This window comes from Onychostruthus taczanowskii, unplaced genomic scaffold, assembly GCF_017590055.1.
Source record: "Onychostruthus taczanowskii isolate IOZ18803 unplaced genomic scaffold, ASM1759005v1 scaffold15, whole genome shotgun sequence".
Lineage (NCBI taxonomy): Eukaryota > Metazoa > Chordata > Aves > Passeriformes > Passeridae > Onychostruthus > Onychostruthus taczanowskii.
The window spans coordinates 3,544,549-3,572,272 of NW_024498685.1; the positions used below are offsets into that span (position 1 = coordinate 3,544,549).

Genomic DNA, 27,724 nt, shown 5'->3' on the forward strand with positions numbered 1-27,724 from the left:
GTTATTGCTATTAATAAGCTGTAGTTGTAATGATTGGATACAATAAATGTAGGTAGAGGTTATATTAGCTGCTCTGAGACTCGTTATTTTCCTTCTAATCAGTGATGTGCTTAAAGAGAAAAGCAAAATGTGTTACAGGTGCCCAAAATTTGCTGGTGGATTACTTCCCTGACCCTATTCAGTGCACAGCATCACAGCTGCCAGGCTGGTTCAGGGAGCTGGGAGAATGGGAATGCTGGGACACTGGGATCAGGCAGTGCCCGTGGCACAGCTCCCCAGACACCCTCCCACCTAAACTGACAGGCTGTCCCAATTCTGGATTAGTTTGAGCATGGCTAAACCTCTTCCTCTGACTGCAGTTAACCTCTACATGAATAAATGCTTCAATCTTTGGAGCGTGAGGTACTGACTGTCAGTGCAAATTTTAAAAAACCCTTCAAAGATAAAGGTCTCTGCAGTCTTTTGTTTCATTTTCTGCACATCACGCAGATCTGATGTTTTCAGTGAATGCCTCTGAATTAATGGTGTTTATTCCTTGAGTTAGGAATGAGATCTGGAATAAATGAGTATGTCTCTAAACAATCCTTCATGCTGAATGTTGCAGACCTGCCAATATTTGTGGAAAATCACATTTACCTGCTCCGCAAACTATTTCATCATCTTAAGCACTAACACAGCTCCACGCTGACATGCAGGCACAGCAGAGCTGTGCAGTGCCCACGGCGTTTGGTCTCTCAAATGGCCAGGGCAGGTTTCTGTGGTACATTCCAGATGTGTTCCTGCACTTCCCACTGCATCACTTGCAGACATTTCTGAACAGCAGGGAGCAGCAGACAGGGGAAGCTCATGCCTACTGCAAGAATTATTTGCGATAGGCATGGATGTTCTACATTTCTGCTCTCTGCTCTTCCTCACAGGTTCATATGTCAGTAGCTCCCAAGAAGCTTCAATTGGTTCCCTGGGAGTCAAAAAAATCTGTTTTGGTCTTTTGAGTAGCTTTCTTTTTCTTAAATCCATCTTCAACACTATGTAGCAGTCTGTTCTGCATATTCCTCTTCTTTTTACCCTCTCTCCATTCCCCTTTATATTCTCTGCTTTCCTCAGGTTTCTCCTGCCACCCTACCACTGATACTATGAAGGTGTACAACAAAAGCTACACTACTTTACAAGATTTAATTTCATATTAATACTGCATAGAAGACAAGAAGTCCTGCAAAGCCATTAATAAAGTGAAATTTCACAGCATATCTATATATAAACTCTAAATAATACTGTCATTGCTGCTGGGTTCAGCTGCCATGTGCTGACAGAGCTGATAAAATACACGTGATGTATCTCCATCCTTAAAAACACATATAAAAGAGCTATATACCAATGAGACCAATTTTTGTTCACTCTGTATAATGAAATGTGCCAAAGCCAGCATTGTGAACAAATCGATCCCATGTCTCAGCTTTTCTAGTTGCAGCATCAGAGTTCTCAGACAGACCTCCCACTCCCAGCAGTTATTCTGCCATTCCTTGCAGCTGTCTTTAAAGCCTGGTCTTGAAAATTTTGCTCATGGAGACTCCACAAGTAGATCAGGGAACATACCTGTATCCTCTGCCTCCAGTTTATAACTGAAGGAAATGGTTTGCCTGAAAATCTGGAAGGCAAAGTATGTTGGGGAAAAAAAGAATTCCTATGTTTATTTTTGTTTCTTTCACTCTAGGGTGCTGAACAACTGGAAGGAAACAGAAAGGCAGAAGAAAAAAAACCTTCAAAGAGATGTAGCATGTAAACCTCTGTCATTTCTGGGGTTGGGGTTTTTTCATCCAAGAGGGCTAATGCTTCAGAGCAACAGCATTTAACTTGTTAGCCAGGAGTTACAGAAAGATCTGGCAGGAGTGCCCAGCTAACAAAGCAGCAAGAGAAAAGCAGCACAGATGAATGCAGAGCAGTGCACACGGTGAAGTGACCTTAATTCTACGTTCTCAACAGCTTTTGTCACCAGGCATTCTCCTACGTCACTGCAGACAGCATTTGCAGGATGAAGCTTTCTATCCCCTGAGCAGCAAAAAGAGCAGCAAGGGAATATAAACTGTCTTTTGGTACTCCATAAGGCTATGGCGTAGCCAGTTTTCAGAGAGGCTCTGGCCACTGCAAAAATGAGATTTTCCAACTAGAAAGGATACAGACAAGGGGAGGCAGATTGTTTCCTATTTCTGACTCATCTCTGCTATAGAAGAAAGCAAAAAGATTTGTTTTCCTCATTTTGAAAAAAGAGATTAACTGAGGACATGATAGAGGTCTAGAAAAACATAACTGACATGGAGCAGGAGGCAAGGGAATGATTAGTCTTTATTTTTCATGAGACTAGAACCACGGGGCACTCAATGAAACCATCAAGCAGCAGGGCAAAGACAAATGAAAAAAAAATACTACTGGCACATGTAGTGCCAAATGTATTGCAGGACATAACATCCTGTTATTTTATAAAATCCTAATTTGTTTGGATGCCCAAAGTATAAATAAATTCTGAAAGCAATTAGATGGCTTCCTAGAGGAAAGGTCTGTTAAGGAGAGTTAGACAACATTACGTAGATACAATTTCTAGATGAGAAAGTTTTTAAACTAAAACTTGTTGGAAATTGGAGAAGTATCATGGAAAAAAATATGAATCCAAGATTGGTTTTATGACTTTTTCTTTACTACCAGTGTTGGAGTAGAAAGACAACAGATCAGATGGGGTATATGTATATAGTACAGCTGTTTGTCTTCTATTTCATCAGAATGACTATTTACAAAAGCTATATACAGTAAGAAATGGGAAATTATATTAGAGTAATTAGTACTGATTGTTTCTATGACAACATCAAACACACAAAAACAACACTACTTCTCCTGTAAAGAAAATCTGTGTATCTTGAATCATAAAGTTCAAAGTTTTGAAGTTGGAGGAGTGGAGACATGAGAACAATAGAAATTTATACAAGTGAGGGGGAAAATGGAGAACACAATGAAGTAGCCCTCCTGTGAGGTTGATATCTGATCTCCAGTAAAATTGTGAGCTTTTCTGTTGTTTCATGTGCATTGTTTTCATGTGCAGGATTAAATTTTGCAAGAAGTCCACAGAGCAAAATGATGACATTTTCATATCTGTCATTTTTCTCCCTCATCAGGAGTAGGAGGAAAAATTAGACTTTTTTTCCAAAAGCCGATTGAACTCAGAATTTGGTAGTCAATCATATAAACTCAGGAAATGCAGAGAAATAAGAAGAATAAAGAATGGAGCACTCGTGTACAACCAGTTGTTTTTCTTCACATTGTTTCTAAAGGTGATGCCAAGGAATTTAAGACAGGCTTAAATCAAAGTGTTGCCTTAAGCATCAGCATTTAATTTCCTTCCAGCTCACATCCAAGCCAGTGCCAAAGATAGATTAGGAATTTGATCAACGAGAGACCTGATTTCCATTTTGATAAGGAACTATAATTACTAGAACCATCTTGACAGATAGATCCTGTAAGAAATTAGTATTGCTGGAAGAGAAATTGCTTTCTTCAGCTACGATAATGAACTGGTTTTACTGGCTATAGAGGCACTGGTTACCTCAGTGCCTCTTTAACAGATTTTGAGAAAAGACTCCAAATTATACATGCCCAGGAAAGATGATAATGTTCATCTCCAATCACAGGACAACTAGATTATTTCAACCTAAAAATTATTGCAGATTATTCAGGTACATACTAGAGATTCTTTATACCCCCACTGAGTCTTGCAACTTTAGAATGTTGTTGTTTAAAGGTGATTATTTGTAATTTTTGGTATTACACATCTTACTGAAATTTAAATCACATTACCAGATATGAAGATCTAAGTAGTGTCTCAATAAAATGCAACATCAAATTAATTGGCCCAGATACAAAGGACAGTTTTGCTTCCATTTCATGTCTGTATATATTTAAATCTTTTCAGAGTCTAAAACTTAGGCATAGGGGTAGATATTTTATTTGGGTTTCTTTCAGCATATTTCAACTGAAATGTTTCAGACTTTTTTCTTGGGGAGATGGGTCATGTTGCATTGTTATCAGACATTGCTCATAACAGAAGAGCAAGAGGAATAGCTTTTATTTTCCAGCAGAAATTTCCATATGGGTCAGCCTTTTTGATCTTGTAATATTTTGCAGCACTGGAGAACAAACTCAGACAAATTATCATCAACACATGGAAGCTGGAGATAGATGACTGGAAGTTTTTTGGCCCCATTTTTTCTCTTATTCAGCCCAAACTACTTTATTTTTAGATTATGCTACTTTGTACCCCTTCCATAAATACTCCACTCTTCCCTTTGATAGCAAGTTCATAATTAATTTATATTAACACATTTAAATCCAGAACAGGCACTCATATAATGATTGGCAGATTTTAATAATTCTTTGCCATCTCCTGTCTCTTCCTCCATTGATCATCTACCCCACTATTTCTTACCAGAATTAATAAACTTTAATCCAATTGGTAAAGATAAGCTTCATGTGCAAAAGTTACAGTGCTGAGCCCAAACTTCCTTTTTCTTGTATCTTGTGCTAACAGCTCATGAGTCCTGTGTCCTTCAGATCCAGTGCTCTCAGCTCCTAAGCGAAATAAATGCTCTGTAGCCACCAACTTGATGTATTTCACTTGCCTGACCTAGAAAGCAACTCCTGGCTCATCCATATCCTGCCTGCAGTTTCTGCACAGCCCAAGGGTGCTCCAGGCTGTGAACACAGGCTGGGTCCAGTTTTCTTGTTCAGGAGGGATGTGATAGAACAAGTTGCTCACAGAGCCTTCAGAGGAGTGTCTAAACAGCAGATTTACTCTAAAAACTGATCAGGAAATTATAGAAAGCTAAGGCTTGCTAACAGCAAGGCCTGCAAGCCATTCCTCTCCCCAGCATTTTTCCACATTCCGCCCCTCCAGTCCTCAACTTCTGGGCAGGCAGCTTCAGCTTTGTTCCACCCAGTTCCAGGCCAGATCTCCACCTTCTCACTCTCTCCAGGAACTGGTCATCAAACAACTCCTTTTTTTAAAAAAACTACCTTCTTCTACCAGATGGCTTTCCTTGAGGATTTCCATGCCTTGCCAGGTAATGCAAGGCTTGTTACCTGCTCCTCAGATAGGAGACAAAGTTATTCACATTTAACTAGATCTTTGTTTATTTTCTCCATATTAAATACTAAAGCACCACCCAAAGATCCAAGGTTCCAGTCAAAAGTAATTTATTACAACCCTTTCTGCTTTTGCAGGTATGTATTTTTCATCAAGCACCATCAAAGTGATAATTAATGCATTGCTGCCTATTTTTTGGCCCATCAGAGCAGCACAGTTACTACATGCTAGTTTCCAAACCCAGATGCATCACTTTGTCATACCTACTTTGATTTTTCCTGCTCACATGAAGAAGTCACTTTTGATAACTGGGTCAACAGGAGGACAACGTTTAATTACAGTTCAGAGTAGTCTTGATCGTGTGTTTCCTTCTTTTTGATGAAACCCAAATAAGATCAAAGACTACAGGTCTGCTTTTCTGCCATATGGACCCTGCACTGAAAATTGATTAAAAGTCTTTTTGGCATTAAACAGTTGGCTCCTTTCCGAATGTAAAAACAACTTTTGCAGAATCAAAATTTTCCACTAAGAAAACTTTCTGTTTACAATTAGAACAATTGAAATATTATCTTCATTGTACTCAATGAAGAATATACTGAAGTTCAACTTCTTCCAAGTTACCCAAAATGTTTCATTCTGAAGGACTTCTACAATTAACTGCAAATGCCACTTGCAGCATCTTGTATGATAAAAATTAGAGTGTTGATCTCCATTCTTTCTTAATGTCTTGGCATCCATGACACAATTCATGCATTCTTTATTTTAAAAAACATGAATGTTCCATTGTGGGAGCCACAGGATTTTCACAGTGTTATGGTAAATGTGTCTGACCAGAAAATTCTGCTTTATAGTGAGCATCAGGTGATTCAAAAGCAACATCCAAGATGCAATGCACAGTGTTGGAAAAGTTTAATGTGACAAGTCACTCTAAAATATTTTTAAAATTAAGACTTATTTTTCAGATAATATTACTTCGTACTGTGAAGTTATTAATATGATTATTGCACAGTGCAGCAGTGTTCACTGGTTATAGAATCAAGTTCTGTTAGCAGTCACAACAAATTGACTCCAAGTGGGGCTGCACTACCTCATTTAAAACGACAATTTGGTCTGTGTTACCATAGATTCAGAAGAAGTTAGAGCAAACTGTGTTTCCCTTGCTCAATGTCAAGCTGCTTTGTTTTCACACAAATTTTTAGCACTTCCAGAAAAAAATCTTGAAGGGAAAACACTTCATATTTGTATTTTTAAAAGTGCCTAAAACTTGTATAAAGATCTGATGTATATTTAATATGAATATTTTTCTCTGAGAAGAAGATGCAAAATGAGATATTTCTTTCAAAATCAGGATTTTTCCTGGTTACTTATTTAACTCTTTGTTCTGCTGGCCAATTACAAATTGTTTTGGCAGCATCACACAGTCAAGTATTTGTAAGTTTATACTGCATCACAGTGCAAGGAGTTTTTTTGTGCAAGTACCCAAATTAAGCACTTGCACATTCAGGAAGTACTTACCATGGTAATTCTTAATCCATAAGTACCAAGAGATTTTACATCATGGAATTTTCTTCTGTTAAAGGGTCAGATTCTGTCCCTGCCTACAAACCACTGAGGTATGTGTGGTAACAAGATTGCCCCTGCTGAGCTTCTGTGACTGGTGCACTGAAAAATAAAAGCAGATAAATTTGATTATCAAAGTGATGAGATGTTTGTCTGATCCCTGGACAGGTGAGCTTTTGCCCTTGAGTTTAGGAACAGGCTACCCAAGAAAGTGGCTGGATCACCAGCCCTGGAGATATTTAAAAGTCATACAGATGTGACACCTGGGGACACGGTTTTGTGGTGGGCTGGCAGTGCTAGGTTAATCATTGGAGTCCATGATCTTAAAGGTCTTTTCCAACCTAAATGATGCCATGATTCTGTGACTTCAGGTCTCTGATGTACAAATCACGCCCCGCTCTGTGCCCAGCACAATTTTAAATGTCTTGCTTGTGGCATCCCTCGATTTCTGCTTCACCAAGGTAGACTATGCTAGCTGAGAGAAGACAAACGTTTTTCCTGAAGTATCCACCATAACCTCGTCCTCTCCAACGATGACTTTCATCATCACTTCAACTGTGATATCTTTAAAGTGTCTTCTGCTGCTACATAGTTTTATGCGACAGGCAAAGAGTCTCACATGCATCGCTGGCAGCATCAGCAAGGGCTGTCCTGGGGCCTGACACCTTCCCTGTGCACTCCACTGACAACATGAATGTATTTACAGCATAGGCATTTGCAGACATCTCCCTGGAAAATTAGGAAAAGAGAGCCAGCCATGTGACAAACCCATCAGAGAAGCTCCCCCAGTCCCAGGCTGTCCATCATCCCTTCCAGAAGGAAGCAGTGCCACTCCAGAAGATTGTTTTCGGCTTTGTTGGGCTGGCGTCAGAAGCTCCCCGCCCTTCTGAGTTTAAGGGTTGCAGAAGCAAAGCCCAAACATTTGACAATTTATAAAAACAAGGTTACTTTGTTTTCCATCCTAATTTTTCATTGCCTCGGCTGCTCTGCTGGCAGGAACTTTCATGAAGATACGGTCTGATAAACTGACTTTGAACACTGAATCAATTGTGCGATTTAAAGTAAGAGCCCAAACTCAGCCAGCAAGTCATAAAGCAAAAAATTCATTAGAAAAGGAGCTGCACTAAGCCACTCTAATAAGGGGCATCCTAATAGTTTTATGTTCAAAGCAGCCTTTAATGATAAATAATACTGTGTTTGAGAAGTAAAGAGACTGAAATAATTGTTTATGAAATTGGAATATATGGTTAATTTAGAAGAAAAGAAAGATTCACAGACATGCTGATTTTTAATTCCTTTTCCACAGAGCTGCCTGATACACAGGCCATGAAAGACTGGTTGTTATTAAGTGAGATCACTTATGGCACTTCTTTTCCACTTTCTAGCCACAGAAAAGGCAGTAAGGAAAATTAGAGTGACAAATCTTCCCCTAGATGGAAAGAAAAAGCAGAGCAAAAGAAAATCCATCTGTTCTCACTTGGGGAATTTCATGTTATCCCATATAAGGCCAAGTTTATGCAGCATGCGTATCAAAAATTCTAAAACCCTGGGTGTTATAAAATCACCAGGACAACTGCCAAATGCCAGTTTCAAGGCATCTGTAAGAGGCTAAGACAAAATTCAGGGGAATTTGGGATTCCAGTGCATGGTAAACTGCACTAGAATAAATGGCACAACAGATTAATATGTCATGTCTCTCAAATGAAGGCATCTTTTTTAATAGGGGAGAGACCCAGCAGAAGGGAAGGGCTGATCAGCTGAGCCTCACTGCTGGCGATGGGATGGTTTAGTGCCCTCTGACCAGTGTGTGCCCCCCACAACATTCCTGCCCTGGTTAGGCCACCACATGAAGACCAGGAGACTCAGCCCCACCCAACCTGACCTTGAATGTTGCCAAGTATGGGGCATTCACCTACCACCTCTTTGGGGAGCCTATGCAAGTGTCTCACCACCCTTATCTTTTCTTTTTATCTTATCTGAATCTACCCTTTCCTATTTTAAGACCATTGCCCCTTGTCCTGTCACAACAAGCTCTGCTAAAAAGCCTGTCCCCTCCATGCCTGGTTGCAAGGCACAGCAGAGAGATGGCAGGTGTCCCTCCATCCTTCAGACCACTTCCCATTACCACTCCCTAAATCCAAGTCCCCAGACCTCTAGGCTTTGGAAAAAACAGCCAGTGCCAGAGAAATGATGATCAACTCTTTCATGTCAGTGTTATAGTACTGACCAAGACAACCTTCTCTCCGCTGACAGGGGTGAAGCCCCTGGCTGGGAGCAGAGGCACACTGCAAACTTTGGGTTTCTAGCAGTGAGACAATGGCACCAGGCCCTTAAAGAACAGACAGATGTTGTTGTAGTGCTGAATGCAGTCTCCACACTGTCATCTAGTGGATTTAGTGGTGATAGCCAGAGCTCAGTTTAATACTACACTGTAATTTCACTGAACGTAACTGCAGCCTATTTTTTTTTTTCTGTACACGTTCTGCCTTTTCTCACCCAGTTCTCCTGGGATTTCTCTTTTCTGAATCCTCCTTTTACAATAATTTTATTCTCATAATTTTAAACCTTTAATACAACAATGCCTTTTTCTTTGGGTTACTGCAATTCCCAGGCAGGCTATTTCCCCACTGCAGTGACTGAAGAGTGTATTTCCCTTTCCTTTAGGAGACTCTATCTTTTCCTTAAATTAGGGTAGAAATAAGTTTCTTGTGTGGTCAGGGCAGCATAAATGCCCTTAGAGATTTATTATGAGTGATGTAAGTGCCCTCTGATACCCCTCCAGGCTCCAAAGACAGCTCTGCGGGCTGAACACACTGGGTGTCTGTGGGTAAACAGTGCCTCTGCCTCTCCAGGCTCCAGCCCCACAGCTTGCAGGCTCCTGCTATGAAAAACTGCCAGATAAATTCAAGTACTACAAACACAAGGAAAACAAAATTATGCCAGTTATGTTTGCCTAAACCTAACAATTATGGAACTATAATAAACCTAGCAGTGTGTGGGTATGATAAATATTAGCAAAGTGGAGTATGACAAGCACCCCAAAATCCTGAGCTCTCCCAGCTCAAGAGGGTGTGCAAGATGCAGCTGTTGGGTACAAGCTCATGAGGGGTGTCCTACCTCATGTGTCAAGAGGAGGTGTTTGTCTTTGTAGCTGTGGATTCCCAGACAGTGGGATTCTCAATGCTAATCCTATTTTGCTAAGCCTACCTATTGATATTTGATTTTTCCTTTCATCCTCTAGGTTGTAGTGACCTGTGACCTTCTGTACTTGCTCATTTATGGAGCCAGATTGCTCCTCATTCCTGGGGAGTCAGCTCTGAGCCTGTCCCAGAGGCAGCCCAACATTCCATCCACATCCCACAGCTGCCTTCCTGAGGAGTCAGCTCCCTAGGGTCACCCAGAGACAACTGACCTCTTCTCTCTCGCTCTGCAGCTGGTTCAAGCACTGGGATTTTGCAACATCAACCCTATGGTCTCACCAGATGTGAAATCAGCAATTAGCTAAATATATTATCTCCGGCTCAGCAATTCTCTCACTGTTTTGCAGGTATAGTAAGTCTGTGATTTGGCCAGTTTCTGTCTTACAGAAGAAATGCTAAATATGTTTGTGCTGCTTTGGCAATTTTGTCACTGGCCCATCTCAGCTTAGTGGCCCCTTTTCTGTGACCCTCCACTGCCTGCAGCTTCTCTTACAAAAACTGAGAGAAGGGGAAAGGATTTGTCAGAAATTGTAAACAAAGGGTATGAGGCCACTGATGTGCAGCAGAAAGGAGAAATGCAACTTTAAACATTCAGTGTAACAGTTTACAAACCACGCTCCAGAACAGCTTTTCTTCTCTGCATCTGTGCTTCTGCATTCAGAGGCTCTATCAAAACCCTATTGGATGAGTGCAGAGGCTATTTTTAATAACAAATTTCAGTTTAATAATTACTTTAATGAGCCTCTGGGAAAAAAAAAAGGAGAGTTATCTTCCACAGGCCACAGTACTGATCTATCAGGGAAAGAAACCCATTGCCACATTCATGGCTGATTCCTAAATAAAAGCTGGGAGTGCCGGAATCAGTCAACTCCTCTACAGAAACCTGGATTGGCTCCTTCAGCAATTAATTTTCAAGAATTGAGATTGACTCAGATGATGATAAGCAAATGAAGCAGGACATGACACAAAAAGGACAAAGAATTAGGAGCTAACAACTGCTGGAAATCAAGTCTGTGTTAGACCTTGCTAACAGGTGGCCACTCTCTGGGAGATGACAGCTAATCCACCCTGTCACCAAGCTTTTAACAGAAACCTGTCCCTGTTGAAAGGGCCACTGAAGTAACAGAAGCCAGGACAGGAGAACAGTTATTTCAGAACAGAATTCCCCTTCTGTATCTTATCATGAATACATAGACTAAGTCTCCCAAGTAAGGCAAGTAGATATACTTATTTTGGTACTGGTGCTTAAGCTAATTTTTGGGGGGAAGCAATGTGACACCCTGTTTTGCATTCACCACTGAGAGCTCTTCAAATAGGTTTGAGTTGTTTTACCCCCACTCCAGGCAGAGCATCCTGCTACAGGATGAGACTTGCCTCAGGGAATTTTTAAGTTAATTAATTTCCAATTATTAAAAACATTTGAGTAGTGATTTGTATTTTTCTTTTGAAAAAAAAAAAAAAAAAAAAACTATGCACAGGTAACCCTTTTCCTTCCTCCATTCCAGGCCCAGCTTCTCTCCATCACCCCAGGCACCTCTCCTGCAGGGTGCAATACACTCAGTTCTTTCATTGAGGCAATGGACAGAGCAGGGCTACGAAAAGACAACAGGGATTTCTGCTGGCATCCCAGGAAGACCTCTGACCAGCTCCACAAAGAAAACAGCACTTGCAGGTATAGATAGCATCCATGTCTAGCTCTCATTAACTATGCATTTGACCCTTCTCCTGTTCCCAGCACACAGAACAATGGAGTGAGTGAGGTTCTCATCAAAACACTGCGGAACAGCTCTCTGCAGTTTCTTATCTCCCTTGCCACAAAGCCTCCCAGGAGTACAGAACAGCTGAAAGCCCCTTGCACTAACCCAGAAGAGTGCCTCCCTCCCAGGCAGCAGTGGGGCTTCTCATCTTACTGCACTTTCTAACCCCTGAGAGACTTTATGCTGTGTGTGCAAACTTATTATCATAGCACTAAATGAGTATAAGTCCACAAAACCAGTGAAGTTCACAGAACCATTAAATCCTAAGAACTTACAGTGTGTATTGAATAGTCACCTCCAAATATTAAACGTCAATTTCATCCTGTGCTCTCTTTCCCACACTCTATAAAAACTTTATTTTTGTCATAATGTTAAAATTTAAGGTTTAGGGACTCATGCATCTTGTCTGTAGCTGTTTACGGTCTTATCAGGGGAGAAATTTGCACTGGATGTACTTGCACATGAACAGGTTCAACCATAGTTAGCTGCATGAGATGAAGAGCAGAAATGCCGAGAAGCAGCATCGGGCTTCCCTATGAAAAGTTTTTCCTGTTGGCTCCCGTGACTGCCCATTTATCTTGTAGTTGCTGGAGATGCCCACAGGTGAAACAGGCAGTGTTACAGACAGTTGTATCTGCTCTGTATCTGTCTGTCAAGTCAGCATGACCAGGATAAGGTCTGGTGTTTACATGTGACATTTGTGCACATATCCACAGTGCACATCCTGTGGAGCAGATGGTCTCCAGGCTTTTCTCTGCAGGTACTCCTTGCAGCCCTGCCACTGCTCCTTACAGATGTTTTCCTTCCAGCAACTGTCTGAATGGATAGTGGCCAACTTATGAGCCACAGCAATTTACCAGAGATTCCAATATCAGCAAAAAGTCTATCCCAAAGATCCCAGCCATACCAAATCAGAGCAGGCACAAGTCACAATGTCACTCTGTCACAATGTAAATATTGTCCCAGAGCCAAGATGCACTTCTTATATAAGGGAGGAAGGAGACACAGCTGCATCCACTGGGACTCAAAACTGGCATTCTTGCTTATTGGATGCACAAGATCAGTGAGACGACTTCTCCAAATATTTAGAACATAAACATCATGGGTCAATGGATCAAATAATTTCCTATTGAAAAGCATTCACTCCAGCATTTATGTCAGCTTCATGTGTCATTGTGCAGAACAAAACTCAGATTAAATTCCTGACAGGAACTCTGTTTTGTTTGTACTGGGTACACTTAAGGCTGCAATAAATCTTCCTTCACGCAGGCAGTATAATACAGGTAACTAAACTCTCAAGAAAATAAAAAACCTTTTCAGAGTTGACAACAGTACCACAAAATCCTCCAGTGGCAACATTCCCCACAGACAAATAGTTTGGCATCCAGAGAGAGAAACAAACTAATAAACTTGCAACTACTTCCTTTTAACAAGGAAGATCCATCATTTATTTTAAAGCTGCATTTCATCTGCAGGAGTATCTTCAGTTCCTATTTAACTAACTGCAGTAAGCACAACTTCATATTTTTAGGAAAAAAGAGACAAGGGGTAGTCCTCAAAAGTTTATTTCAAGTATAAAAACTGTTCAGTAAAGTATCTACAGCTTTTTTGTTCAGCATAAAGGTTTAATAAGATAGAAAGAATCAAGTACCAAATCTCTGTAAAAATACGATTTGATCTTAAATTTTGAGTAACAGTGAAAAGGCACTTAAACAAAAGATAGCCAATGACAAATACAACTGCTATGTCACAGTGAATGTGTAAGCAAACATAATCTAACACTTTATAAACAAAGAAATTAATCACAGTCTAGCTGAACTCAGCAACATAATCCAGACAAGAGTGAATTGGAACTCCCTGCACTTCAACAATAGAAGTGGCAAAGAAAGAGAACAAGAAAAGCAAGAGAAGCCTCCAGTAAATTAACACTCTGCAGCACTGTGTTCAAACTATGAACTCAAAGTTCTGTTCATACAAGCTCCACAAAAAGAAATTCAACAAAACTGGGTAGCAGCATGAATACTTCATAAATGCCCCTGATCTGTGCTTGCATTGAGGGGTTTATATTTCTATTCCCAGTTTAGAAAAAAAAAGTTTCTACAGAAACAGAAGCAAAATCATCAGACTACCCTAAGTGGGAAACAGAAGTGTAATGCCAGGGAATCCACTGCAGTCCCTTTGCAGCAGAAATATTTTTCCACTGCCAGCAATGGAAAGTATAATAAGTAGAAGTGTTTGAGAATCAGGAAAGAAAACAGGCTATGCCAGTTTAAATGAGTTTGTTATTTTTGGTCAAGATTCAAGGAGCTATTCTGTCTTAAAAAAAAAACCAAAAAACCAAAAACCAAAAACAAAAAAAAAAAAAAGCCAAAAAAACCCAATACGTTTAAACAGCATTTACAGCACCAAAGAATATATGGACAATAAATACAGAATAAGATGGTAATTATTCACAAATATGAGGAAATGGTGAAGGAAATTTTCAACACCCACCAGAAAACTCTGGGCTTTTTACAATTATTCAGCAACATGAAGTAAACAGAAAAAAAAATTATTTTAGTGTTGGCATTTTTTTCTTAGTGATAGTGAGACCTTTGATACAGGAGTCCTATCAAGATTTTTGCATCTTTTTTTCCAGATACATTTTCCTGTAGGTCTGAAACATCTCTTTTGAGTCTTTGACAGGAATGTGAAGAGTCTCTCCATGTCCTTCCAGGATCTGTATAGCTGTATCAAGGGGAATACTGTCCTCAGCTGCAAGACAGACAAGCACATTAAAGCAAGAGTCTCAAAGGACTCCACTCCTTATACACATGGTACCTAAGACCTTCCAGTGTCAAAAAGGATGCCACAAACTTCCTTCCTAAAGCACCAGGCACTTCAGATGTAAAACAATCTCCAATGCATCTTTAAGCACAAAATGGCTATTTGGGTGTCTTCAAAGGAGTGATTTCTGGAGAGTATTAAGAAAGGTATGACAGGAAACATGCATTTGTGAAAGCAAGAGAAGAAGCAAGAGGAAGGGCCAAAATGATGGCAGATACCAAAGCCCAAGGACACAGGCAACAGCAACAAAAGATGCAAAGGTTGCAAACTATGTTACTTGCAACACCACAACACAAGTACCACATGCAAGCCCTCTGTTCTAAAGTGAAGAAGCAGACAGCAACAAGGCTACAAAATGCATTCTGTTTCCAGTTAGACCACAAGAAAAACAAAATGAGAGAGAGAGAGGTACCTAAAGCAAAGAAACAAGGACAGCAGGGAGCAACCTCACCCAAGATTTACAAAGGATGGAACAAACAAGATCCTGAGATGAAAGTTGCCACTGTTGTGACAGTTGATTCCTAGAAGGTATAAAAGACCATCCAAAAAGCAATTTGCCATTCAAGAGAAATGAGGAAGATGTAAGAGTGGCCCCACTTTTCCTCTGGGTGTCATACAGATTATCTTGTCCAAACTACTGGGACACATAAGTCCTGGAACTTGTGAGCACAGGTGGTATGTGTGAACAGCAACAATGTACTGTGAAAGCCAGATTGATTTTAAAAATCACTTTCTGGTTTTGCACTAGATTCTGCTACATGACCTTCTATATTTTAAAGCATGAAAGAGTCTTTATATACAATTGAAAACTGTATTTAAATGTTACTAGTGCTACATCCAAGTTAATGGCACAGGAAAATTTCAACATTTCCAACAACATATTCATAAAGCAATAAAAAGCTATACAAATCTTTGAGACTTGTAAGTCTATTCTATGGTATCCATTTAATCAGGAGAATGAGTAAATAATAATTTTAAATGCTTTATTAAGGTTTACTACTGTAAAGGAACATTTAAAACCACGCAAAGAGGATTTAACTTGTATTTCAAATGGGACATTCACAAGTCACTTCACCTGTAGAGATCTCTTCCAGTTTCTTTTGCTTCACTGGTTCACATTTTAACCAATCTTCTTTTTTACTCTTGACACCTAAAAATAAATTTTCAAAAAATGTTTCTGAGGTTCCTTTATCACAAGTTTTGTCCTCTATTCAGCATTAAATTCTAATACATATATTAGCACACACAAAAGGAAATTTCCTTTGGGTATGAAAATTACTCCAAGCGCTGATATATACAGCTTAAGAAAAATAAAATACAACATTTGACAAAAATATGCTTCAGAATGCACCATGTAAAATGTTGAAAAAGGGACTAGGGAAGAAGAGATTAAAAAATGGATGTTTAAAGCAAAGATGGCAAAGATTACGGGGACTATGGGCAGAATATGCCTGGCCTAAGTCCAGTCTATTCCTCAATGTCACAAAGATCTCTCCCACCTCTGCCCTGCCAGACTGATGCACAAGCAGGTGAACAGTGAATACAGAGCAGATCACCTTTGATCAGATCACCCTCACTACGCCAAGGGAATCTACTTTCTACAACCAAGCCAAGCTAACTTCTACAAGTACTTTAGAAAGCCTTCTCCCAAAGTTACTTGAAACTGCCATGCTCTAAAGTATTCTAATTTCATTCTCTAAGACTTACAGAAAATTGAAGGAAAACTCCCATGTTCTTTTTCAGCTGAAGACACAGCTGTGGTCTGTCAGAGAGCAAGTTAGGATATCTCAGCTTTCAGGCTCCACATGTTTTCACTGTCTGTAGCTTTGTGCAACATGAATTTAAAAATGAATACACAGTTTTTACTTAAAAAATGAATATTTAAGAGAACATCATACCTTCTACAACAACTTTATCTCTTTCTGGAGAATTCTTTGCAGCTAAGCTTTCTTCACCAGGGGCTGGATTTCTGAACAGTATCTCTGGACACAGCTTGAACTCAAGGACTTCCTGTTTGCATGATTTCTCAACTGTTGAGACAGACACATCTTTTTTTGAGTTGCTGCTTTGTGATACTTTGGTGGTTCTATGCCAGACGGGTCTGACAGGTGATGTCTCCAATTTTGTCAGAGAGATGCGCTCCTGTGCTGTACGTTTAAATGCCACTCTGTTCAAATAGTGTTTTTTGGGTTCCTTTTGAAGATGCAGCTTTAGTCTGTTATTTCTTCTGTTTAGGTATAGAAGATTTTTATCAGGAAACATTTTCTCAGAGCACTTGTCTTTGTTTTGACCATCGAGATGTCTTTCTTTGCTAGAAAAGAAGTTTCTAGACAGGCTAGAAGATCGAGCCCTTTTTCTCTGCAGTTTAAGCACAGAGCAATCCACTAAGGAACTCCTTGGCTTCCAACCATTTTCTCCATTCAGTTTTTTAGCTTTGTCAGCATTTAGCAAACAATTGTGTGCAAGCTGCTTAGAACTCTTTCCTTTCGATTGTTTCAGTCCTTCCTCTTCCAGCTTTGCTTTCTTAAATTCTCTCTTCCCAACCATATTTTCCTTCATCTTCCGTTTGTGTGGCTGCTCTTGCAAAGGATGAACTTTCAGAGATTTATGCTGAGAATATTTTGTGTGTCTTGATTTGAAGTCTACAGTGCTACTATCTGAGAATTTTACAGCATCAGCTCGATAACTACTCAATTTTTTATGCTTCATTTCTGCTGGCAGTTTTGCTTGCTCTTTGACACTAATTCCTACATCTTGCCTAAGCACTTCCTTTTGTTCCCTGCAGCTTTGTTCTTCAGCGGAGTTCTCTTCACAAGTTTTTTTTTTTTGTCCTTGACCGACTTCAGATTGCTTAATTTCAACAGTTTCTGACTTCACAGTTTGATGAATGTCTGGTTTGGATTTCATGGTCAGACCTGGTTTGGTTGTATCTTTTGAAAGGGACTCAGTTTTGAAAACTCTCTCCTTCTTTACAGGCAACTTCGCCATATTGTCTGCATATGTATGATCAGTTTTTTCTGGTAACTCTTCAGAGGCTGTCTGGTGCTCTTTTTTGAAAGAATTCAATTCTTTACTTGACACTTGGGTTCCTTTGTCAATTTGCAGATGTTCCTTCAAACTGCTGCTTTTGCATTTATCAGCATCCTGGTTTTCAAAAGAATTAACTGGTCCAATTTTTTCCTGCTTTGTTGTAGGCAGTTTGTATTCATTATCCACCTTCAGCCTAGGTTTCTTGTTCATTTCAGAGGTGTATTTGCAAATACCTTTATTTTTGCTAATATTTTCTGGGATTTTTTCAGAAATTGTCAGGTCTCCTCCCACTACACAGTTTTCCTTTTTCAAGGCATCAGATTGACTGTTGTTTTCTTCTGTCTCTGCAGAGTCAGTATTTTCAGCTTTTGAAAGTTGACAATCATTTTTCTCTGAACCAGATGTTTCTAACTGAGAGGGACAATGTGGTGTTTTATATGCTACAGATACACCACCTGTTAAAGAGCGATCTTCACTTTTTTCACTGGGGTTAGAAGTTTCTTGTGGGGTTTTTTCCTTCTCACATAGATCCTGACTAGGCTGGACACTGCTTTCAAGGTTGTCCTTGTCAGCTGAAGCCTTTTCTGATTGTTGCCTCACTTCTCTCTTGCTGTCACTAGAGGGACACTGGTTGTGCGCAGGAGACAGTTCTTGAACCTGATCAGATCTTAACACTGCAATTTTACTCTGATTTACTGGGTCCTTCAAATGAGAATTCTTGTCACAAATTTTAACCTCTTTTTGAGACTGATTCTCTGTCCCATCAGCCACTGAATGATTTTGTGCTGCTTCTTTTGTTAGCACATCAGCACCTTCAATGCCATATGGAAACTCTTTCACTAGAGCAAGCAGCTGATCTTTTAGATATTTACTAGGTTTTGCTCCAAGAAAGTTCACCTCCTTTTCCATGCTATTTTTACTGGGCATGGAATTTTGTTCACTGCAGTCTCCTGGAACAGCGGGTGCATTTGTTTTAGCAGTTATGCTGACAGAGGAATCCAGTGAATTTTGAGCTAACTTTTGTTTTATATTAGCAGGACTTTCTAAGGAATTTTCAGGGTGCTTGGAAGATGCCTTGAATGACGTTTTTTGTTCAGAGGTAGAAACTGCTTTAGGAGGATTGCCACTGCTTTCCTTCTCCAAATGACTTGATGATTCTTCCAACATCTTTAGCAGCAAGCTCTCTCTTTGGGCAGTGTTATTGCTCAGCTCAGTTTTATTCAAGTCCGGATGTGGTTCCTTTTGCCTTGTACCAGATGCATTTCCTTCTGATTCCAGTGTCTCATAGACTGATTTGAACATGCCTGCTATTTGTGGGTTATAAAATTTATCACCCTCAACAAGAGAGCAAACACTAGAAATACAAAGCATGTCACTTTCCAGCACAGCTGTAGATGTATCTCCTGCCTCTAACACAGCTTGCTTATCTTCGTGGTCTCTTGTACCTTCTTGAGAGATCTGACTACAAAAATTTGTGCCTGATTCAGGAAGAGGAGCCTTGTTTTGTAATCCAAGCTGCAAGTTTCCTCTTGCATCTTGTGCAGATTGACTAACTTTCCTTTGGTTTTCATCACCTACTCTGATCTGTTGCAAATCCGAATCCACTTTTTGTTCCAGAACACAATCACTGGGTGATGACCAAGCATTGTCTATTGTTCCTTTGTCAGTACTGGCCACATTTAAACCATTTTCCCCCTCTTCTTGCAAGCTACATGTGCTCCCCGAGTTGATCGCTGGATAGGTTTTACCTTCAGGTGTTGGGATCTTGCCTGCCTGCTCACTTAGTGTTCTTTGTTCACAAAGCACTAAAGGAGAGACAACTGCAACTTGAGGTTCAAAATTTTTTATCAAACTGGAAGTCAGTGTATCCAGTTTTTGTCCCACAGAGGTACTTGTTACAGGCAAAACAGCCTCATCCATGCTATCCAGCACATTATTTTTTTCTCCCTTCTTTGTGTTTTGGTCGGAAGGTGAAACCTGATTTGCTGTGGGGCTTTCATTTGACTGTTTATTTTCCACACTTACAGATTCTGGTGGATACTTCCCCCACAAGCGCAGGCATGCAACCAGCTCTTCCATAGAGTAATTACAATTGCTCTGGCTACAGGATGCATTTTCATTAAATGGTGGTTTCTTCTGAGCTACCTCAGTCTGCAATTGAGCATCACCAGATGCAGTTGTTTCTGATGCAGGAGAGTTTGTGTGAGCCACAGACGCCTGCTCACCTTTCAGACTTTCTACATTCTTCTCACTAGTGTCTTTTAGCAAGCTTCCACACGAGACAGATGTATCAAGCAGCGGTTTTTCACTACACAGGAGATTTGTCAATATTTTATCAGCAGTAGCACCAGCTGTCTTCTCTTTCAGCACGTTTGTGCTGCTCAATACAAACTGAAGAAATGATGAATTCTCAGGGCCAATTTGCAGAGTCTTTGAGGCACTCCTGACAGAGCTCCCTACTTGAGTAAAACACGAAGCATTGTTTGAGGAAGTCACAGTTCCTTGAGAAGAGGGCAAGGCATGCACATCCCTTTGTTCCAAGATGCTCTCAGGATTATTAAATTGAGCTGGGACTTTGCTCTGAGAGGGAACAGCAGTGAAGCTTGATGAAAGACTTCCCTGCTTCACCTGAGGGTTACTTTGAGTCACCTCCAATCTTCTGTTATCAGTACTGGCTAGGTTTTTGTCATTTCTTTCTTCATGTGAAACCATGAGTGTGGGCCTCTCTGTCCTCGCTGCTTCAGATGGGGGAGGCTGTACATTTTGTTTGGGCACACATGGAAGACAATTAGAAGGAGAACATGGATAACTAGGAGGAAGAGAATGACTACTTTTTTCATGATAGATTTTTTTTTTATAATTATGAACCGTTTCAAGCAGGACTACCCTTTTTTTAAGACATTTCAGCTTTTCAGCTTCCCAAGCTAGTCTCTCCCTTGTAATTCCTACTCCATGCGTTGCTGCCGCTGAAGAAATCTGAGCATTAACAGGCCCATTCATCAAACTACTAGTCTGGCTCTCTGGAACTGAAGCAGGATCACTCAGTGGCTTTGAAGAAAGAGCTTCTATTTCTTTCACAACATCAAGCAGTTCTTTGGGAATGCCAGGGGATGACACAGAACTTTCACTAAAAGACCGAGTGGCTGTCACACTTCCACTTGGATTACAGACATTCCTGATGGATTGACTAACTTCTCCAGATTGCTGCTTCTGACAGTGTTGCTGAATACTGTTAAACCCAGGAGCATTTTTTGGATCCAGTGGGCACCTCTGCTGGTTTATGTTGTATCCATTAGGTACATTTTGCATTTCCTGTGGTACACCCATTGAAGGTTGTGCTGCAGGCCTTGAAACACAGTTGGCAGGCAACAAAGAAGGTGCAGAACATCCTCTAGGAGTTTCTGATGCCATCTGACTCTGCTGAAATTGTGGCAGCTGCACATTCATCCCAGTATTTTGATTCACTGAATACAAAACTTTACACTGATTATTGGAATTAAATATCTGAGGTTGGACATGTTGCCCGGAAGTACCAAGAGGAAAAGAATTATTCTGGGGATGAATGCCACCTTGATGTAGTGTTGCAAGTCTCAGGGAATTATGCTGCAGCATTTCTGGCTGCAGGGTGTAAGCACTGGTATTGCTGTACTGTGGCTCCCCAAGCACATTCCTAACATTATTCCCTGTGTTCACTTGAGAGGACAGGGGGGGTACATTTCTGCAGGGATAACTGTAGGGATTAGAGACTGGCCAAGAAGTCGGAGTCATCTCTGGCCGCAACGGGGAATTCTGAATGGGAGGTTTTAGAGCTGTTACGTACATCTGTTGATTCCTTTTGACTGAGTATTTTGACATAAAAAAATTATTACCAGTTACAGATGCTCCTGGTGAGGTTTGATCTGAAGTTTTGAATCCTTCAGCATTTACAGCAGGGAAGGCAACATTGATAGTTGGCATATACATGATTTGGTTATTTTCAGCGTGAGTGCATGCATTTTTAGAGGAGTTGGCATTTGTCTGAGGAAAGGCATGTCCATTAGGAAGTAGCTGAGTGAAACATGCTCCTTCACTTTGCAGGTTTGTGTTTGCATCAGCATTCTGGACTGGCCTTACATTCCAATCCATGTTTTCTTGTTTTCTTTTTCTTCAGGCAAAACCAAAATGCTAAAAAAAAATTTTACAAAAATTACAACCTTTTGATCAAGACCTATTTCACCTACTAAGAAGTGATTTAGAATGCATCATGAACAGAACTGTTGAACCTAAATTGCTGGGTAGAAGAGCAACCCCACTAGCACAGCCTGTGGACATCAATGCTGTCAGTGTCAAGTTGCACAATGTCAAGTTGCACAGTGTCAAGTTGTGTTTCCCAGAACACAGTAAAGTATAAAAAGAGAAGCAACTAACAACTCTACTGACTATCTAATGACTAACAAAACCTTCACATTATTCTGCTAGTTCTATTAACAATAGATTGCTATATTTGCCTTCTTCATACAAAAACAATGGGAAAAAACACCAAGGCACGTGTATAACACAACACAATGAACAATACTTAAGAGCTGAACACAAGAAACACCTACAGAATAAAATACAAGCCAGGGTTTTCAGACAGTAAGACTCAATTTCAATCACACCTTTAAATACAACAAAATAAATGGAAAAAAATTAATTTGAGTTTAGTAAAATTTAGTAAAATTAATTTGGGTTTAGTAAAAATCTCTCATAATAATGTGGCCCACTAGTTTAATTTTGAGAAATATGACTGTGCCTCTAGTGAGCTACAAGCAGAGAGCCCCTAATTCTGTTGGCAGCATTAACTTACTCAGCTGGGAGAAGGCACGAAGCACGGGAATGGCAGCAACACTTCTGCAGTACTTACACCTTCGGAAGCTGACAAAGGCACATATCTCTATGTCTTCATGCACTACATTCCAGCATGCACAGGGATTCCCGACTGTAGGATATGGGGTTATAATTATCAGAGTGGCTAAGGCTCATGCTCACCGTAAGGCCCTGTGGGAGAGGCACAGCTGCAGGCCGGAGAGCTGGAAGCCAATGGAGGAGCCAGAGGCAGTTAGGAGGGAGGAGAGAGCCAGTGAGTGACAGTTGGGAGCGAGATTGGGATTGGCTGCAGGAACACGTGGACAGCATATGACCAGGAAGCTGATTGGATGATGCAATGCATGGACAGCACATGAGCAGGAAGCTGATTGGATGGTAGAAGAGTGGACAGCAGTGTGGCAGCTGAGCCAGCCAATGGGTGCCTTCTTTCTGTTAAATTCGGTTAGGTCTGGTTTTGGTTTCAGTTATGTCAGGTAGAGATTAAAGGTATAAAAGGGGTGCGATTTCTACAACAAACTGATCTCCTTCAGATGCTTAAGGTGGTCTGTGTCGCTTTGTTCCCCACTGCTACAAATTCCTGGCCCAAACTGGGACCTGTAATGTGGTGCAGGATGTGCAGGTCACTCTAGGTCAAGGAACCGACCAGGAAGAGTCTGGAAAAGGATCCGGGGAAGGATCCGGGAAGAGTTCGGGAAGGAGCTTAGGAATTTCAAAGTGGGCACACCTCACCTGGAGAGCGAATTGACCAGTGGGAGCAAATATGGGAGGTGGAATATCCCAGGAACAAAGCAGGAGCTTGGGTCAGGTAGGGTGGCTCCTACATCAGCAATCTGTTAACATGGCTGATGTGAAACTAAGCACCCTGCTGGACTGGGTGTCTAATCAATTAAAGATTTTCCCTTTAATGGACCCCTTCAATCAGAAACCTGGCAAGCAGCAGGACAGAGACTTTTCACTACACGGGGGACAATCACAACAGCCATTAAAGGAAGTCAGTGAATGTTACCATTACCTGGCTTCGGAAGCTGAGCCCCCCGAACCCATACACGACCCCAAGATTGACCCAAACCCCACAGAATTCCCTTATCCCAAGATTAACCTAAGCCCTGCAGAACTGCCTTGCTCTGATAAGAATCCCTGCATAGCTCGCCCCTTCAGTACGGAATGCCCACATCACAAGCAGGCAGCAGGCTTGCTCCCTGCCCAAGACAGCGACACTGTAGGCCAGTGATGGCAAAAATGAGGGAAGCACCATGAAGGAGGGCAAATTGGCGGTCACTACGGCCTGCCCAGTAATATATGTGCCAAACCAACACCCAGCATACTGAGAGCTGGACTATAAAGTGATTAAAGAACTGAGGGCACCAGTAAAAGAAAGCAGCTTATCCTCCTATCCATCATGTTGAACTGTCTAGAATCCCTCAGCACTGCGTACGTCCTCACATCCCACAAATGGAAGAGCATAATGAAACTGTGATAAACGGATGTGATTCATGCTAAAGAAATTGTAATTATATCAATATTTTGGACAAATAATTGGAAAAGTACATGTGATTAGTGAAGCAGGTGGGTTTCTTTGGAGATGATACATGTGGGAAACAGGATATAAGAGTTGGATTCAGCCTTGGAAATGGACGAAGTCAGGAAGACTCCCAAATCAAAACTGGCATCAACTGAAGTTAAGACAACTCCCAGAGCAGGGACTGACCTTGAATAGGAATAAAGCTGGGACAACTCCAGACACGGAGTCTAAAATAGTGGTCTTAAATGTGAAATAAATAAGGTTTAATTGAAACATAGTGCTTTCTTATATAACACCAAGCTTAATGTGCATGCGCCACCTGCCAGGTTATTCAAAGAACAGTGAAGAAGATGATGAGCCTTCCTCTGAAAAGACCACCAAAGAGCCAGAAGACCCCTTGGAAACAAGTGCAGCATGCGCTGTGTAGTACAGTGACGTAGATATTAGGAATTGAAAATAGGAGATTTACAGAAAGTACTAATGAATATGTATTAGCATACAGTATATAAGTAACATTTGGATCCTTTTGCCTTTTGTCCGTGAGGCAGGGTGGGAAGCTCTCCCCTTACCCTGATCAATCGGTTTTGCTTATGCTTTATCTGAACCACTGCCAAATTTCTTTTGATTGTATTATTTGATTGTACTACTTTTTCTCAATTAAAACTGCTGCTAAATTTTAAGTTTGTAGTTTATTAAATTAGACATAATGTGACCTCATTCATAACAAAACTGATTCTAACAGCGACGCAGTTAGCTCACCAATGACCTGGCTCACCAGTTATTGAGAGCTGTGTACAGCCCAGGCAGAAGCGCTGCAGGACAGCAATCCACCGATCACCATTGCACAGCTGAAGGAGAGAGCTTTCACAGTCCCTGCAGCACAGGCAGGCTCCCATCATGATGGATGTGATATCATCGCTCGCTTAGCCCTGCAGTGGCTCCCAGGGACGGGTATCAATCCTAATCTTCCTTTGCTAAGATTTTACAGGGTCCAGCGGAGTCATTTGTGCAGTTCCTGGACAGACTGCAAGCCACACACTCCAGACAAGTCAACAGTGATGAGGCCAGAACTATTCTCTTGCAGCAGCTTGCTTTCATAAACACGAATGAAGATTGTAGAAAAGCATTGCTCGCTGTTTGTAACCCACATGCATGTGACACAGCAGGCATTGGTTAGAGCATGCCAAATGTGGCAACTGCTGCTTATAACACTAACTCTCTGGCAGGGGCTTTAGGCTCCAGAACCTACACTCTTCGGGTTCCAGACACGCAGGCAGGGGTCAAGGCAGGCCGGCCCCAGGATGGGGAATGGGACAAGGGGGGGTCAGGATGGCCCTGGCGAGCGCATTGGCAGTGCCCGGCTCACTGCAGGTGGCTCCGCAGCACAGTCCCCCCAGGCGAGCCTCATGGCAGCACAGCCCTCGGCACAGCCACAGGCACGTCAGGAACTGCCAGCCCGTCAAGTACGGCAACATCAGGCACAAAGCATGGCCTGGTGACAACAGCATGGCTGGCCTGGTGGCTGTCACCAGAATGTTTGTCTCGCACATCCACCCAGAATCGGCAGCCAGAGCATGGGGCCACAAGGCCGAGCCATGCTCTTCCAAGGCGCGGGGCCGCCAGCAGCAGCAGCGGCCACACGGCGTGGCTCCCCCAGCGCAGGCACTGCCACACCACAGCTGTCACTGGGGGGCTGGGCCAAGCGCTGGGAACATCACCGCCACGGCAGCTGAGTGACAGATGGGAGTGAGATTGTGATTGGCTGGAGGAATGTGTGGACACCACATTAGCAGGAAGCTGATTCGATGATAGGATACATGGACAGCACATGAGCAGGAAGCTGATTGGATGATAGGATGCACGGACAGCACATGAGCCGGAAGCTGATTGGATGATAGGATGCACGGACAGCACAAGAGCCGGAAGCTGATTGGATGACAGGATGCGTGGACAGCAGCACTGCAGCTGAGCCAGCCAATGGGTGCCTTCTTTCTGTTAAGTTTCGGTTTGGTTTCAGTTATGTCAGGCAGAGATTAAAGGTATAAAAAGGGTGCGATTTCTACAATAAATTGAACTCCTTCAGGTGCTTACGGCAGTCCGTGTCGCTTGTCCCCCATTGCTACAAACCCAAATGGGTGAGCATGTCACTCTATAAAGTTTTTAGAGACAGCATTTTCAAAGCCAAACACTATTTCAGCCTTCAAAAATACACAAAAAGGCATAAAAGCCCCCATGAGAAAATACAAGAATGAATGCTTGCATCTTGACAAGCTCTTCTCAGTATGGTCACACCCAGCTTGCTTTGTGCAAGGTGTTAGGCAGTCTCGAAACAGAATGTTTCATGCCATTTCTCCCAAATCACCAGGGCTCCCGACTTTCCTTCATGGGTTCTTTTAGATTTTAAGATTCTTCTCATTTCAAATTTGAGAATGAAAACTATCACTCATATCTAGCCTATAAAAAACAAAAGGTGTTATAATTTCATAGGTGTTATTTTAAGATTCAAAGACAGCTCTATCTTTCTTCACTCTTTTACTTTCTCTGCTCTCATAAGACACCAATAACAAAAAAAAGACAGGAAAATAAAGTGGCATATGAAATTCCTAAAAAACATCAACATCAGTGTCCAGGCAATACTTACAGTGATTGATGCAACAATCTTAGCAAAGAAAACAGGCTTTTGCATCCAAGGTAAAGCTTTCAGGCTGCTAATGTTTCACTGGGTATTTCCTGAAAAAAATTATTGGGGATAAAACAAAATCACATCCTTGAATTAGACAAATGCTAAGGAAACTTAAGATATTTACATTTTCTGGGAACGTAACTATGAGAGAGACAAACAAGACTAAGATACCAACCATTAGTAACTGTAAAATCCTTGCTAGAGGAGGAACTTTGACTACATGCAGCACACAACTTCACTAAGACTAAAATCCAATCATTGTCACTGTAAAGACCAAAAAAAAATAGGAAATTAGAATCCCTTGCTGAAGCCAGGCTGGAGGCAAGGGGAGAGGTTCACTGCAATGTTAAATCCTATAACCTGTCCCAACAGGACCAAGGGTGGAGGTCGTAATGGATATACCTTGAAATTCTTGTAAGCCATGATTTGAGTTGTGTGTTACAGGAATTGCTATCAGAGGAACCACGCAGGACCATCCCCAAGAATCACCTGTTGTTTTGAGATAAACTACACAAACATATGCTCAAAGATAAAAGCCTTGAGATTACCAAGGTCACCTGACTATTTCCTGGGGCAGTCCCACAAATTTGGGATTAAAGACAAGTAGGCTGGTTATCAATCATTCTTTAGATGAAGCCCATGTGCCAGATCAAGTCCTATGAGTTTGTCTTCCATCTGAGGCCCAGCAGCACCCAGTAGTTAAAGAGTCCTGGCTCACTCAGAGCCCACTAACATGGTACCCAGCACGACAGCTTGTTGCTATGACCTCGAGTTAGAGACAGGAATGAGACGGACGAGACACTCATTCCTTCGAGCAGAATAGCCGAATGTTCACTGCACACAGCTCCTTTTATATGGTATCACAAGGCACCATGCTGGAATCTTATAGGTCAGAAAATCATTGAAACTCAGTTCATTGCTTGGTAATGGCTAGTGTATATGTCCATCAAACTTTTTTCTTTCTAGATATGTTTACATCTTTTCTTCACAGACTTTCATAGGATAGACTCCTTATTTTTGCATGTGCAAACTGTTCTCTCACAAAAATAGATTGTTATGCAAACTGATTCTCATTCCTGTGATTCTTTTCTCATGAGAACTCAACAGGCCAGCTTAGCCAGAATGGCAAGGCCTAGACCATGTTTTACAAGGCCTTTCTTTTATAAGGTTTTACCT

At 41.3% G+C, this 27,724-nt stretch overlaps 1 protein-coding gene across 16 annotated transcripts in view; it reads right to left on the minus strand.

Moving 5' to 3' along the window:
- The window catches only part of RESF1 (retroelement silencing factor 1), a 44,717-nt gene that overhangs the window by 1,493 nt on the left and 15,500 nt on the right, over positions 1-27,724 (minus strand). For 7 of the 16 annotated variants that reach the window (XM_041398904.1, XM_041398898.1, XM_041398900.1 and 4 more), the window contains 4 exons: positions 26,507-26,595; positions 16,367-21,662; positions 15,544-15,618; positions 13,192-14,396 (listed from right to left, as the gene is read on the minus strand). In XM_041398904.1, the coding sequence (XP_041254838.1) occupies positions 14,254-14,396; positions 15,544-15,618; positions 16,367-21,623 (5,475 nt within the window). In that variant the 5' untranslated portion in view covers positions 21,624-21,662; positions 26,507-26,595 and the 3' untranslated portion in view covers positions 13,192-14,253. Of the gene's footprint in view, positions 1-6,547; positions 6,788-13,191; positions 14,397-15,437; positions 15,619-16,175; positions 16,231-16,366; positions 21,663-22,323; positions 22,456-26,506; positions 26,596-26,723; positions 27,233-27,724 lie in introns of those variants that run through there. The other 9 variants (XM_041398908.1, XM_041398903.1, XM_041398905.1 and 6 more) reach the window with 8 other exon arrangements.